Source organism: Humulus lupulus, chromosome 9 (genome assembly GCF_963169125.1).
Source record: "Humulus lupulus chromosome 9, drHumLupu1.1, whole genome shotgun sequence".
NCBI lineage: Eukaryota > Viridiplantae > Streptophyta > Magnoliopsida > Rosales > Cannabaceae > Humulus > Humulus lupulus.
Genome location: NC_084801.1, coordinates 183286726 through 183300228, shown reverse-complemented (window position 1 = coordinate 183300228; position 13503 = coordinate 183286726). Strand labels below are relative to the sequence as shown.

Below are 13503 nucleotides of genomic sequence, written 5' to 3'. Positions count from 1 at the left end.
AGGTAGTCGGACATGGAGCATACAAGCTACAAACAAAGGAGGGACGCGATATCAACAACAGCTGGAATGCTATCCACTTGAGACTGTATCACTCTTAACTTAACCCAGTCTACTTTCATTTTCTTTCATCAGTATTCTCACAAGATCTTCATTCGAGCAACATACTGACACTTATAATGCAGGAAGTGTCAGAACTACATTTGGGCTTGATCCCTACAAAGGGTATGTAGGCAGCTCCACGGAGCGCAGCCCCCTATCACAACCATTTTTTCTTTATATATATACTACGAACAGTTCAATAACAAATCTAAATATAAATTGACTAAGTCACTTTATACTTAGATTGGGGGAATAAGACACTAATACTCCATAAGTCATTCAGCCAATCAGCATCCGATACAATAACTTAAACAACACTAACAAAAGCTACAACAAGCCATAATACAACAAAACTAGGTCAGTTAGATCAGGATACAATACTACATAAGAAAAAGTTCATACAACAACTAGAAAAGGCCCGACAAACTCTGTTATCCCACGACAATGAACACGAGTAGAAGAGGAATCAGTCATCCACAACCAGATCATTAGTAGTCATGATGCCAAAAGAAGTGGCTAACTCTTCGGCCCGGGTTATCTCTTCAGCCCTCATCTTCTCCAATTCCTCAAGATCAGCAATGTATTTGGGAACATCCCAGCTATCAGCCTTACCATCCCGAAACTCACTAGCCATTACGCCACGGCATTGGATCTCAGCCTCCAGCCCAATGACCAACATCCGATTCTCCAACGAAGCAACCTCGGCTTTCAAATCATCAACTTGACCAAGAGTCACTCTCAGCTTCTCGACATCAGCTTCCTTGGATTCTAGTTGAGCCTTCAAATCAGCTATGAGTTGATCAGACTCCTTCTTGGAATCTTTCAGCCGACTAACTTCACCCCGAAGATCATTTCTCTGACTCCTTACTTCCTTTAGAGTTGCCATTAAGGACTTGATTTTCTTCTTCAGCCAAATGACCCCTTGCAAACCCTGACACATAAAAAAGAAAATGTAAGACAACAAGAGAAATCAGCTAGTCGGCACAAACAAAACTAAATGAAATATTCGTACCTGGAACAAATGAGAAACAGTGGTATCAATTGACCCATCCGTACCAACCTGCTCCATTCTGTGATCATCTTCGGGCCACAACAACTTATCAATCTCTCCTAAGTGAGGCCCAATCTCACTATAGGCCGCAGCATTGGAAGGGAACGAAAGGGCAACGGTGTCGCTAAATGGGTCGGAAGAATCATCCTGCACAGCCTTCTTCTTTTTTTTCGTCTGACTCCGCGTCAAAACAGGGGGATCAGCCGGAGGCACAACAACCTCTCTATCAGCTTCTGAGCTCCCAACGGACGATTTCTTTGCTTGACGCAAACGTTCCAAGGCATTGGAACCGGTTAGAGGAAGTGTAAAGGGTCGGGACATAGCTACGTCTGCAAACAACCGCTCACTTGTCGTCAATTCAGTCAAAAAATTGGGAGTATATCCCAAGACTTCTAAACTTCTCTTGATAAACACAACACGAGGATTATCAGGACTCTGTAGAAGAGGAATACCTTCAGGGAGTTTTTCAACAGAGCGCCACAAAGAACTCTGACGAAGACTCGATTCAGACAGCAAATCACTCCACTCACGCTCCGCCTCAGGAATAGCAAGAATACTCTTAAGTCGACCAGAAGACTCCCTCGAATCCCAAAGGTACTCAACTCGAAGCCTACCTGCAAAATGATAGAAGTATCAGTACACAAAATAAAATAAAAACAACAACAACATGTATATGCAAGGAAACGGATTAGTAGGCAAGCATAAAAGACTCACATGCAGGAGACCATGAACAAGGTATCCTACTATCAGCAGGTAACCCCAACGAGACGAAAGGGACGAAGAAGTAACGGTCCTTCCACCTCTTATCTCCACTCTTCAAACTAATAATTAAAGGAGGGTCCTTCCCCCTAGTTGTTAACTGGTACCTACCTTTGTCATTAAGGTGTGCCTTCAAGTAGTAAGCTCTCAACAAGTCAGCCACCCCAAGTGTTATCTTGTGCCTTTCACAAAGGACTTCGAGAGACATCAAAATCCGCCATGAATTTGGCATTAGTTGTCCGGGCGAAATCTCGTGGTACTCACACAACACAACGACTAATCGGGGGATAGGAAACCGAAGCCCTTCTTTGAAGGGAAGTTCATACAGACACACCCAACCAGGTAAGTGCCAGTCAGGCCGCTCCGCCTTAGCAGGAGCATGCAGACTGATGGTATCAGGGATCTCATAATGACGACGAAGATAGGTCAACTCACCTAAACTTATGGAAGACCTAGGATTAGAACTAAGCATACTACCAGAACCCGGCATACCACCATCAATAGGTTCGTTAGAATCTATTCCCCTTCCAGTAACATCACCTAAAGGACGACCCCCCAATTCTACTACTGTAATTCGGTTGCAATCAACCATCTCAGCAGAACTTTGAAAGAGAGAACTAAAATCTTCTTCACTAAACGAACAAGACAGTCGACAGACTGAATCAGCGTGACTATCACACCTACTTGTAGACATAATGAGCTGATCACCTAGAGCAAAACAACAGCTAAGCCTTAAGGAACACAAAAAAGACATGAAGAATATTTAGCTCGATACACAATCAAGAAGCGCTGGACGACTCATCAATCAATCAGTCAGACGGACCAAACATAAAAAACATATGATTAAACGAGGCAAAACAGACTACTATATCAAATTAGATTACAAAGTATTCAGTTAAACAGCAGTCAGCCTATAAGTCTCTACTAATCAGTCAGACATACCACTCAGCTCAAGGAACAGAAACACATGAATTAGACATACGCCTAAACAACAGAAATTCATATGCCACCATTGCAATCAGATCAAACGCAAACAAAAAATCTACAGGATCAAACAAAAATAACAGTTGAATAAACTAACCTAGCACGAAGAACATGAAGAACACGAAGAACACAAAGAACATGCATAAGGACATTGAAAGGAAAACAAATGAGAGAAAACTTACCTCTTGAGAAGCTCTTTTACTCCACACCTTGCACCTCATCTCCAAGCCTTCCTCAAATGAATGCAATGGTAAAAACAAACCACCCTTATATAGGCACACAAATCCACCCGATTAGTGCCAAGTGTCAACCATCAGGTGGCCCTACCAAAAAGGATTTAACTTCCTAAGGACACTTAAAGTCTCAGAGACAAATGAAAATTCACATTGAGCGCACTAGGCCCACTCGGCCATCTCCCCCGGACACACTACCTCCTCGGCAGACCACTCGGCCCAAACACACGAGTCACTCGGCCACCCCGGCGAAGCACTCGGCCCACCCGGAGGAGCACTCGGCCATGCCGACAAAGCACTCGGCCACCCCGGTAAAGCACTCGGAGGAGCAATCAGCCATGCCAACGAAACACTCGGCCTTCCCGGAGGAACACTCGGCTCGTGCAGCCCATTCAGTCGGCCAACATGTGACCCACTCGGCCATGCCTCAGGGCCACCCCGTGGACCACTAGGCCAGAAGGCCGTTCGGCCCAAGCATCCAGTCGGCCCAAGCAGCCGGTCGGCCAACCAGGCCCGCGCGCATCCGCAATCCACTCGGACAGCCGGATGCATATGTGCTCATTACTCGGCCGGATGCGTAGGTGCGCATCACTCGGCCGCAAGTAAGCAGCCAGTCGGCCCAAACAGCCGATCGGCCAACCAGGCCGCGCGCATCCGCAGGTCACTCGGACAGCCGGATGCGTAGGTGCCCATCACTCGGCCGGATGCATAGGAACGCATCACTCAGCGAGACCCCCGTGAATAATTTCTGAAAAAGGTAAATTGAGTCAATGCATATTCTGTAACTATTGGGAAAATGGATAAATTCTGATGGAATTAATTTCTTTTTTACTCTTTGATAAAAGAATGAATTCTATACCAAAGAGTGAGGGACAAACTGTAGTGGACAAAATTCGTATACTTGAAAAATAATAGTCCAACAAGCAGTCAGTCAGCCCAATAAGCTATCTAACTAGCCAAGAAGGCCCAAAGCCCATGTAAAATAGGCTCGCATATACAAAGTACCATCCAATTACCCAAAACCATACCCGGACCCGAATTCGGATACACTCAGTCAGCCAGGGACCTTGAAACAGTCAAGGCTCCCATCACGTTGGCCAAGAATCTCGGAATAAAACCACTTGGAGCGAGTCAAACGAAGGAGAAAGACGGAGGAGGACGGAACGAGAAGGAGGACAATAAATAAGACCATCAGAGGTTGAGAAAAGATATAAAATAATCACTGAACTTTCTTTACTCTCTAATTGAAACGAAGGCTACTCTATTTCTGAGCAATCCAGTCAAGCAAGACTAATTAGTCAGTCTGATTGGACCTGACATAGTCGCTTGACTCCTCCGTCATCGCCACCGTCACTCTGACCATTTTACGACTCCTTCATCCATCATCATTTCGACTATTTATATCTTAATTTTATTACTTTCTATTAGCTCTAGTTACAACCCGACTGACTTGAGCGTCGGAGTCCCTTTGGCTGACACCCCACCGGTGCTCCCAATTGAACTCTCGTCTCTCTTCTTTTTGTTATTGACAGGTTGCTGGTGCCCATCTAATCAATTGTAGGAAATCACCTCTACATATATATAAAGCATTGGAAAACTACTCTTAAGATTAGAGATAACTATTGAATTGTCATTAATTTCATAATTTTGATGCTGATTTTTTTTATAATTTTATTTATAATTCTGAAAAAGACTTTAGGAAACGGTATAAAAAATAGTTGTCTTTTTGGGGATAGTAGATATTTTGTCTTCTTCTTATGTTTATATACACATATACAAAGTGTGACAACGATTTTTTTGAAATTTTCCAAGAACAGGAAACCGTATAAAAGATATCTTGTCTTCTTGTGTATATATTTGTCTAAAAACATTTTCTAGAACAATACCCCTAACACATCATACATACAGATCTTGTATCTTCTTTCTCTACCATTTACGTGGATGAGGTGTAAGGTCCTGGTACACTTACCTTTATTTATGATATTGTAAAAATAATATCTCAACATTACTATTGCAAAAATCTCACATCTAGAACATTGTGAGGGTTAGCACATTATGAGGTGTCAGGACCTTACCTTTATTAGGATAAATATCCTCAGTCGACATTATAAATATCAGCTCATATCCTCACCTGCCCTATGCGCAATTAAAGTTTTTTTAAAGTTAATTTCTTCTCATTTTCAGCTAATTACTGTACAATAACTTCATATTTTTCTTCAACTTTTCAAGTCCTTGAGATATATATATATATATATATCGATTTTTATCAAATCACAAAATATATAGTTTTCCATTAGAAGAAATGTTAAAATTACTTATTAGAGGTGAATTTTTCTTATTTTTTTTATTTAAAAAAAATATTAGCAGCGGACCAAAAACTGTTAGCGGCGAAGAATCTGAGACTTCTAACGGTAATAACATGTTTTTGTTGTTGTGTACATATACTATTTTATGTGTATTAATCCTCATTGATTTATATTAGCCATCCAAATTTTGATTCCTAGGTACACAATTATTCATTTACAGGAAGTGGTCAGAGAAATTATTTGCAATAATCTTATATTATTAAAGGCTGTCATAGTTCCCAAAATATGTTATGGAAGTATTTAACAAAAAACTAGTTTTGTATATTATTCATTTACAGGTAGTGGCCATAGAAATTATTTGCAATAATCATATATTATTAAAGGATGTCATGGTTCCCAAAATATGTTATGGAAGTATTTAACAAAAACTAGTTTTGTATTTTTTAAAAATATGGTATGGATGTTATTTTATATATTTATATAAATTTTCTTATAATTCTCCATTGATATTAAATTAAACCAATAACACCACACCTACAGGAGCACCAAAGCTGCACCTTAATATTCTCTTTCTGTATATTTATACCATAAATAACAAAACTACGAAAAAGGTATCATTAAAGATCTCTAGTTTATTTGCTTAACAATAACAAAAGATAAAAACATATCCATACAGATTGATGATGATGAGAAAATCAAAACATTAATACACTAAATTTTGATAGTAACTATTTTTCAATTGCGTCCTTAAGCTTCTGCCCAGACTCCTTGGCCTTGTCCACCGCCGACTCGACTGCGCCTTTGAGACTTTCCGTGGCACTCGCGGCGTTGTCCGCCAGTGTCTTGTTTCCTTCTTCTGCCTTCTCCTTCACACTCTCGGCTGCTCCAAAGATTTTCTCCTTGGCAATCTCGGCATTCTCCCCAGCTCTATTCGACGCTTCCTTGGCCTTGTCGCCCAGTGAATCCGCCGCAGCCTCGGCCTTCCCTTTGGTCTCCTCCGCATACGCTTTTGCACTGTCCGTAAAGTCTTTCGCGGTCTCTTTGGCCTTCGCTATGTCTTCCTCTCCTCTTTTCGTTATCTCGTCCGTGCTAAGACCGGAGTCTTGGTTCGAAGAGGCAAAGACTCTGCCAGCCCTAGACTCTACTGCCCCACTTCGACCCTGAAAATTTAGTTGAAAATTAAACATTAATAACAAAGATAAAATAAAAACAACTATAACATTATATTCATAAGCTTTTGGTTACCTTTGAGTATCTGGACGAAGAGGTGAAGCAAACCCTAGATACTTTTTGGGATGGTTTGAAGGAAGGAGATTGTGGGAAAGCAGTAGGAAGATTGAGGAAGACATTTTTGGTGAGAAACTTGGTAGCCATTGTTGATAGGGTTTTGGATGAGGAGAGATTGCGGTAGTGCTGTTCTCCTTGTTCGGTTTGTAAGTAATTAGTTTCTGGCTAGGCTTCTACTTATAGAGCTTTTGATCAAAGAAAGATGGCAGACTAAGTTGGTTACACGTGTAAGGCTGATGACACGTGTATGGCTGATGACACGTGTTGGGATCTTTATTGGACATTTTATTGGTGGATGGTGTGTAGCTAGCTAGTCAACACATGCCAGAGGTTTGTGTAGTGTTGAGTTTAACCTTTACTCTTTCTTTGGATATTAAGATAATATAAATAATTATTAAGAAAAAACGGGAGATTCGTGTGATTGTAAATTATCTAGAAAAAATGAATCATAAATGGATATACAATACTATATTTATATACCAATTCAAGCTATTCCGTAACGAAGGATATTGTTTCAGTGATGGTGTAACTAACGTATGAAAAGTTTTCTCTGTTATTGATATTATTACATTGTGAATTAGACTCGTTTGTTTCTTAGCGACCGACCTAAATAATATATATATAAATAAATAAATATATATATTTTTCGAAGTGATAGGTACGTTTATATCGCTAGTGGCCTCGAATCATATTTGTTGTTTAATTATGGGAGGCTGTTATTTGTTATCTTAGGCTAATATTAAATGGGGTCAAATTTTATTATTAATTAGCTATATTTTATAATATTTATTAAATTTAAATAACTGAGACTTGATATTGGATTGCACTAATAACAGTATATTACATCCTTATAGTGTTGGACACTAATAATACCTCTTAGCAATTCTCTTAATTTTAGGCCATAACATGTATTGATAGCTACTATGCTCTTTTAAAATTTATTACCTGTTTTAGCATCTAGCCCTGGATTATTAGAGGGGAGTAGAAGGCCTAATGTCAGGTCCCGACCAGTGACCCTCGACCAGTGGGCGCGCATCCTGCGCACGGACTCGTACGGACGAGTGGGCCGAGTAATGTCACGACCAGTGACGCGGCCCACAAAGGGCCCATGGGGCTTGGGCGGTTTGGGATTACTTAGCATTGATGTATTCCTCCTACTTAAGTAACTTAGCATAGTGGGTTTTACTCCCTTATTGGGCCGACCATTTAGCTTATGGGCTTGTCCTTTGCTTTATATAGATATTTTAAGGGAAATGGATGGTGGGGAGCTTGCCACTTGTCGGCCTAGGGTGTTCTCTAGTTGCCTATATATATGACAATGCCCACACTTGTTTAGGGGCTGCCATTACATTTTCTCTATACTTGTACACCATATTTTTATCAATACAAAGAACGGATTCTTTGTACTTTGTTGCCTTGTTCCTTTCACTTAGTTGCTTGTACTCTTTCGGAGTGGTTTTCCATACCCACTCTTTTAGGCTGACTTTGCCGACGGACTGGTGAAGTGCCGCACTCCCTAACCTCGGTGGATTCGGAGCGTGTCAGGTGGTATCAGAGCTGATTCAAAGAAGAAAGAGTAGAACTAATGACGGATCAACCAATGGCGGAAGCCACGAAGCAAGTGTCTAAAAAGAAATCTGATCTTAGAGAAGTGGTAACTGAACTAGAAAAACGTCTCGAAACGAACGTTTACCTTGTCCATGCCATGGATTCACGAATTGGAGGCCTCGAAGAAAAGTGCAAGGATCTAGAAGCGGAAGATGCTGCTATACACGGCTCCATTTCGGATGCACTTCAAATGCAGGCCGAAGGTCTGCGAGATGAAGTTGGATCCATGAGGGATTTGCTGCTCGCAGAAATGAATTCCATACGAGCCCGGCTCGATGTCATGGTGGTAAATGAGAGAGAGAGAGAGACGCAGAGCATCGGGAGATGCTCAACCGGCAGGAGGAGGCGAATACAGCCACCATGGCCAAGCTTGAAGAAATCCAAGCCGATTGGGCCATGTGTAGAAGAGCTGCGTCTAGAGGTGGAGTTTCCACCCCCTCGGTTCACAAAATCGAAATACCAAAGCCAAAGTCATTTGGTGGGGCCCGAAATGCCAAAGAAGTTGACAACTTCATATGGGGCCTATCTCAGTATTTCGAAGCTACTAACATCACTGATGAGGCTTTAAAAATCCGAACCTCGGCTATGTACTTATCCGATACTGCCATGTTATGGTGGCGCCGGAGGCATGGCGAGATTGGAAGACAACTCTGCGTGATGGACTCTTTTGAAGACTTCAAAAGAGAGCTAAAGAAACAGTTCTACCCCGAGAACGCACTAGACGATGCGAAGGGCCAGTTGAGACGGCTCAAACAAACTGGCGGGATCCGAGAGTACGTAAGAGATTTTACTACTCTGATCCTAGAAGTCCCGAACACTACCGAAGAAGACTCACTGTTTAACTTCATCGATGGGTTACAACAGTGGGCTACAGTTGAGTTAAGGCGGAGGAATGTTCAAGATCTTTCTTCGGCCATTGCAGTGGCCGAGAGCTTAACCGATTATACTTCTAGAGAATCCTCTAGACCAAAGGAAGCAAAGACGTTTGCTAGCCCGAAGAGTGGGGGAGGAGAGTGGTGGAAAGCTCGAGGGACGACCGATGCTAGTGCGGGACAAAAGGGGAAGGCTAAGGAGATGGCCACACGAGACACTGTTCGATGCTTTGTCTGTGCTGGGCCACATTGGGCGCGAGAATGCCCACAAAAACGGCTGTTGAATGCTCAGGCAGTCGTTAAGCCAAGGGAGCTCGAGGAGAAACAAAGACTCGAGGAGCAAGGAGCCAGGTGCGGCTCGATGAAATTGTTGAGAGCCCTGAAAGCCAGGCCACGAACAAGAGCAGATGGCCAGATGTTCGTGGATATCATCCTCAACGGAACGAAGATGACGGCGCTGGTCGACACAGGTGCGTCTCACAATTTCTTGTCACCCTTTGGAGCGAGGAGCGTTGGGGTAAAGCCTGCTCATGAAGGCGGGGCACTGAAAACGGTAAATTCAGTGCCTATCCCAATAACTGGCGTTGCCAATGGCGTTGAGACCAGTCTTGGTCAATGGACTGGTCGGACTAATTGGTCGATAGTGAACATGGACGACTACAACGTTGTCCTAGGAATGGAATTCTTTGATCAGACAAAGGCCATCCTCATTCCCTACGCCAATCAGGTTTGCATCTCTGATGATGCCGGTCCATGTGTTGTTTCTACCCGAACAGCCATGGAGATTGAAGAGCGCACGTTGTCCGCCCTTCAATTCAAGCGAGGAATGCACCAGGAGGGTGTGAGTTACCTTGCTATACTGAAGGAGTTCGATGATGAAGTATTATCAGCCCCGACAGTGGAACTCGATGAAGTACAAAGTGTACTGAATGAGTTTGAGGATGTAATGCCGGATGCCTTGCCTACGCAGCTACCCCCTCGACATGGTGTGGACCACGAGATCGAGCTAGAAGCTGGTGCCAAGCCTCCTGCAATGTGTCCTTAACGGATGGCTCCGCCGGAGTTAGCCGAGCTACGTAGTCAGTTGAGAGAGTTGCTCGTCGCTGGCTTAATCAGACCCTCTAAGGCACCCTTTGGGGCGCCTGTGTTGTTCCAGAAGAAGAAGGACGGGAGCCTTCGGATGTGCATCGACTATCGGGCACTTAACAAAGTTACCATCAAGAATAAGTACCCGATACCGCTGATCGCGGATTTGTTCGACCAGTTAGGAACTGCTCGATACTTTACCAAACTTGATCTTCGCTCCGGCTACTATCAAGTGAGGATTAAAGAGGGCGACGAACCGAAGACCACGTGCGTGACTCGATACGGCTCGTATGAATACTTGGTGATGCCCTTCGGCCTTACCAATGCCCCCGCGACGTTCTGCACATTGATGAATAAGGTATTCCAAGATTACCTTGATAAATTCATTGTTGTCTATTTAGAAGATATTGTCATATATAGCAAAACTCTGGAAGAACACCTCGACCACATGAAGTTAGCTTTTGCTTTGCTAAGGGAAAATCAGCTCTTTGTCAAAAGAGAGAAGTGCACCTTCGCCAGCAACGAAGTAATGTTCTTAGGTCACAAGATCAGAGACGGACTTCTAATGATGGATGGGGCCAAGGTGGTGGCCATCCAAGATTGGGAACCCCCGAAGAAAGTCCCCGATCTAAGGTCCTTCCTTGGTTTGGTGAACTACTATCGACGGTTCATCAAAAGCTACTCTGCCCGAGCAACTAAATTGACCGACATGCTCAAGAAAAACAAACCTTGGGTATGGGACGATGCTTGCCAAGGCGCGTTCGATGACTTGAAGAAAGCGGTTGCTGTTGAACCTTTGCTGGTCCTGCCTGACTGCGCAAAGCCCTTTGAGGTGCACACTGATGCATCCGACTTTGCCATTGGAGGAGTCTTGATGCAAAACAACAGACCGGTGGCCTTCGAGAGCCGCAAGCTCAACGAGACCGAGCGGCGGTATACGGTCCAAGAGAAGGAGATGACGGTCGTGGTTCATTGTCTGAGAGTGTGGCGCCATTATCTCCTCGGATCCTTCTTTGTTGTTATGACTGACAACATAGCCACAAGTTACTTTCAAACTCAGAAGAAGCTGAGCCCGAAGCAGGCTCGATGGCAAGACTTCCTTGCTGAGTTTCATTACTCGCTAGAGTATCGACCAGGGAAAGTAAACGTGGTCGCAGATGCACTAAGTAGAAAGGCATCTCTTGCTGCACTCAGTCGACCACTGGGCACTCTTGTGGCTCGGATTAAAGAAGGATTGGCACATGATCCTTTGGCCAAAAGTTTGATTACTATGGTCGAGGAAAAGAAGACTCGGAAGTTCTGGCTGTTCGATGGTTTACTCTATGCCAAGAGTCATCGAATATATGTACCTAAATTTTCCAGTCTTCGAAGAGAGCTCATCAAGGAATGCCACGATTCCTTATGGGCTGGGCATCCGGGAATGAAGCGCACCTTGGCGCTCATAAAGGCGATTTACTACTGGCCTCAACTTCGTGATGACGTTGAAGCCTATGTCCGCACTTGTCTTGTCTGCCAACAAGACAAACCAGAACAGCGCTCACCAGGCGGGTTTCTGGTCCCGTTGCCCATTCCTGATAAATCGTGGGAAAGTTTATCTATGGATTTTATTACTGGCTTTCCAAAGTCAGATGGTTGCGTGAGCATAATGGTGGTTGTTGATCGATTCAGCAAATATGCAACCTTTATCCCGACCCCGACCGAATGTACGGCGGAAGTAACAGCGAGACTCTTTCTGAAACACGTTGTGAAGTTTTGGGGGATACCCTCAAGTATCATAAGTGATCGAGATCCTCGTTTTACTGGTCGCTTTTGGACTGAGTTGTTTAAACTCCTTGGTACGGAATTAAACTTCTCTACTTCGTTTCACCCTCAAACCGACGGACAGACTGAGAGGGTGAATGCGCTGGTCGAGTTATATCTGAGGCACTATGTTAGTGCGAATCAGAAAAATTGGGCAAGTCTGCTTGACGTTGCCCAGTTTTCATACAACCTTCAGCGAAGCGAGTCCACGAGCAAGAGCCCGTTTGAGCTGGTCGTGGGAAAGCAACCTCAAACACCTCACGCGCTGGTCGTGAATTATGACCGGCAGAGTCCCGCGGCGTTTAGGTTTGCGAAGAACTGGAGTGAACAAGCCGAGTTGGCTAGGGCTCACCTAATGAGAGCCCAAAAGCGGATGAAGAAGTGGGCGGATAAAAAGAGAAGGCAAGTCGAGTTCCAAGAGGGTGATCTGGTCTTGGTGAAGATGTTGCCTCAACAGTTCAAAGCCTTGCGTAAATTCCACAAAGCTTTGGTACGGAAATATGAAGGCCCATTCCCGGTGCTCCGGAAGGTGGGCCAGGTCGCCTACAAGCTTCAGCTGCCTCCACAGTTGAAGATTCATCTAGTGTTCCACGTAAGTATGCTGAAACCTTATCATGGTGACGAAGAAGACCCCGAGCGGGGAGTGTCCAAACGAGCCCCAACGGCAATGCCTACTTCTTATGATAAGGAAGTCGAGTGTATTCTGGCCGATAGAGAAATCCGGAAAAAGAGGATCCCCAGATACACGGAATACTTAGTTAAGTGGAAAGGTTTGCCAGACGAAGAGGCTAGTTGGGAACCAGAATACCTTCTTTGGCAATTCAGAGATCACATCCTACGTTACAAGGATGGTGATGCGACGGGGACGTCGCGAACTTAAGTGGGGGAGGGTGTCAGGTCCCGACCAGTGACCCTCGACCAGTGGGCGCGCATCCTGCGCACGGACTCGTACGGACGAGTGGGCTGAGTAATGTCACGACCAGTGACGCGGCCCACAAAGGGCCCATGGGGCTTGGGCGGTTTGGGATTACTTAGCATTGATGTATTCCTCCTACTTAAGTAACTTAGCATAGTGGGTTTTACTCCCTTATTGGGCCGGCCATTTAGCTTATGGGCTTGTCCTTTGCTTTATATAGATATTTTAAGGGAAATGGATGGTGGGGAGCTTGCCACTTGTCGGCCTAGGGTGTTCTCTAGTTGCCTATATATATGGCAATGCCCACACTTGTTTAGGGGCTGCCATTACATTTTCTCTATACTTGTACACCATATTTTTATCAATACAAAGCACAGATTCTTTGTACCTTGTTGCCTTGTTCCTTTCACTTAGTTGCTTGTACTCTTTCGGAGTGGTTTTCCATACCCACTCTTTTAGGCTGACTTTGCCGACGGACTGGTGAAGTGCCGCACTTCCTAAC

General features: G+C 44.1%; 2 protein-coding genes across 3 annotated transcripts; both read right to left on the bottom strand.

Annotated features, from left to right (window-relative positions):
* Window positions 1-299: 299 nt before the first annotated feature.
* Window positions 300-2157, bottom strand: LOC133801524 (uncharacterized). Of its 2 annotated transcripts, XM_062239755.1 has the most exons (4): window positions 1865-2157; window positions 1603-1764; window positions 1112-1479; window positions 300-1030 (listed from the first exon to the last, which is right to left on the bottom strand). In XM_062239755.1, the coding sequence occupies exons 1-4, from the start codon at window positions 2139-2141 to the stop codon at window positions 566-568; spliced, it is 1272 nt and encodes a 423-aa protein (XP_062095739.1). In that variant the 5' UTR covers window positions 2142-2157; the 3' UTR covers window positions 300-565. The 2 variants fall into 2 exon arrangements, with proteins under 2 accessions (XP_062095739.1, XP_062095738.1); XM_062239754.1 differs by having other exon boundaries at window positions 1112-1764.
* Window positions 2158-5984: 3827 nt separating this feature from the next.
* On the bottom strand, window positions 5985-6873 carry LOC133801523 (desiccation-related protein PCC3-06-like). The gene is made up of 2 exons (XM_062239753.1): window positions 6678-6873; window positions 5985-6592 (listed from the first exon to the last, which is right to left on the bottom strand). Exons 1-2 carry the CDS (start codon window positions 6804-6806, stop codon window positions 6161-6163), a joined length of 561 nt encoding a protein of 186 aa, XP_062095737.1. The 5' UTR covers window positions 6807-6873; the 3' UTR covers window positions 5985-6160.
* Between the last annotated feature and the right edge of the window lie 6630 nt (window positions 6874-13503).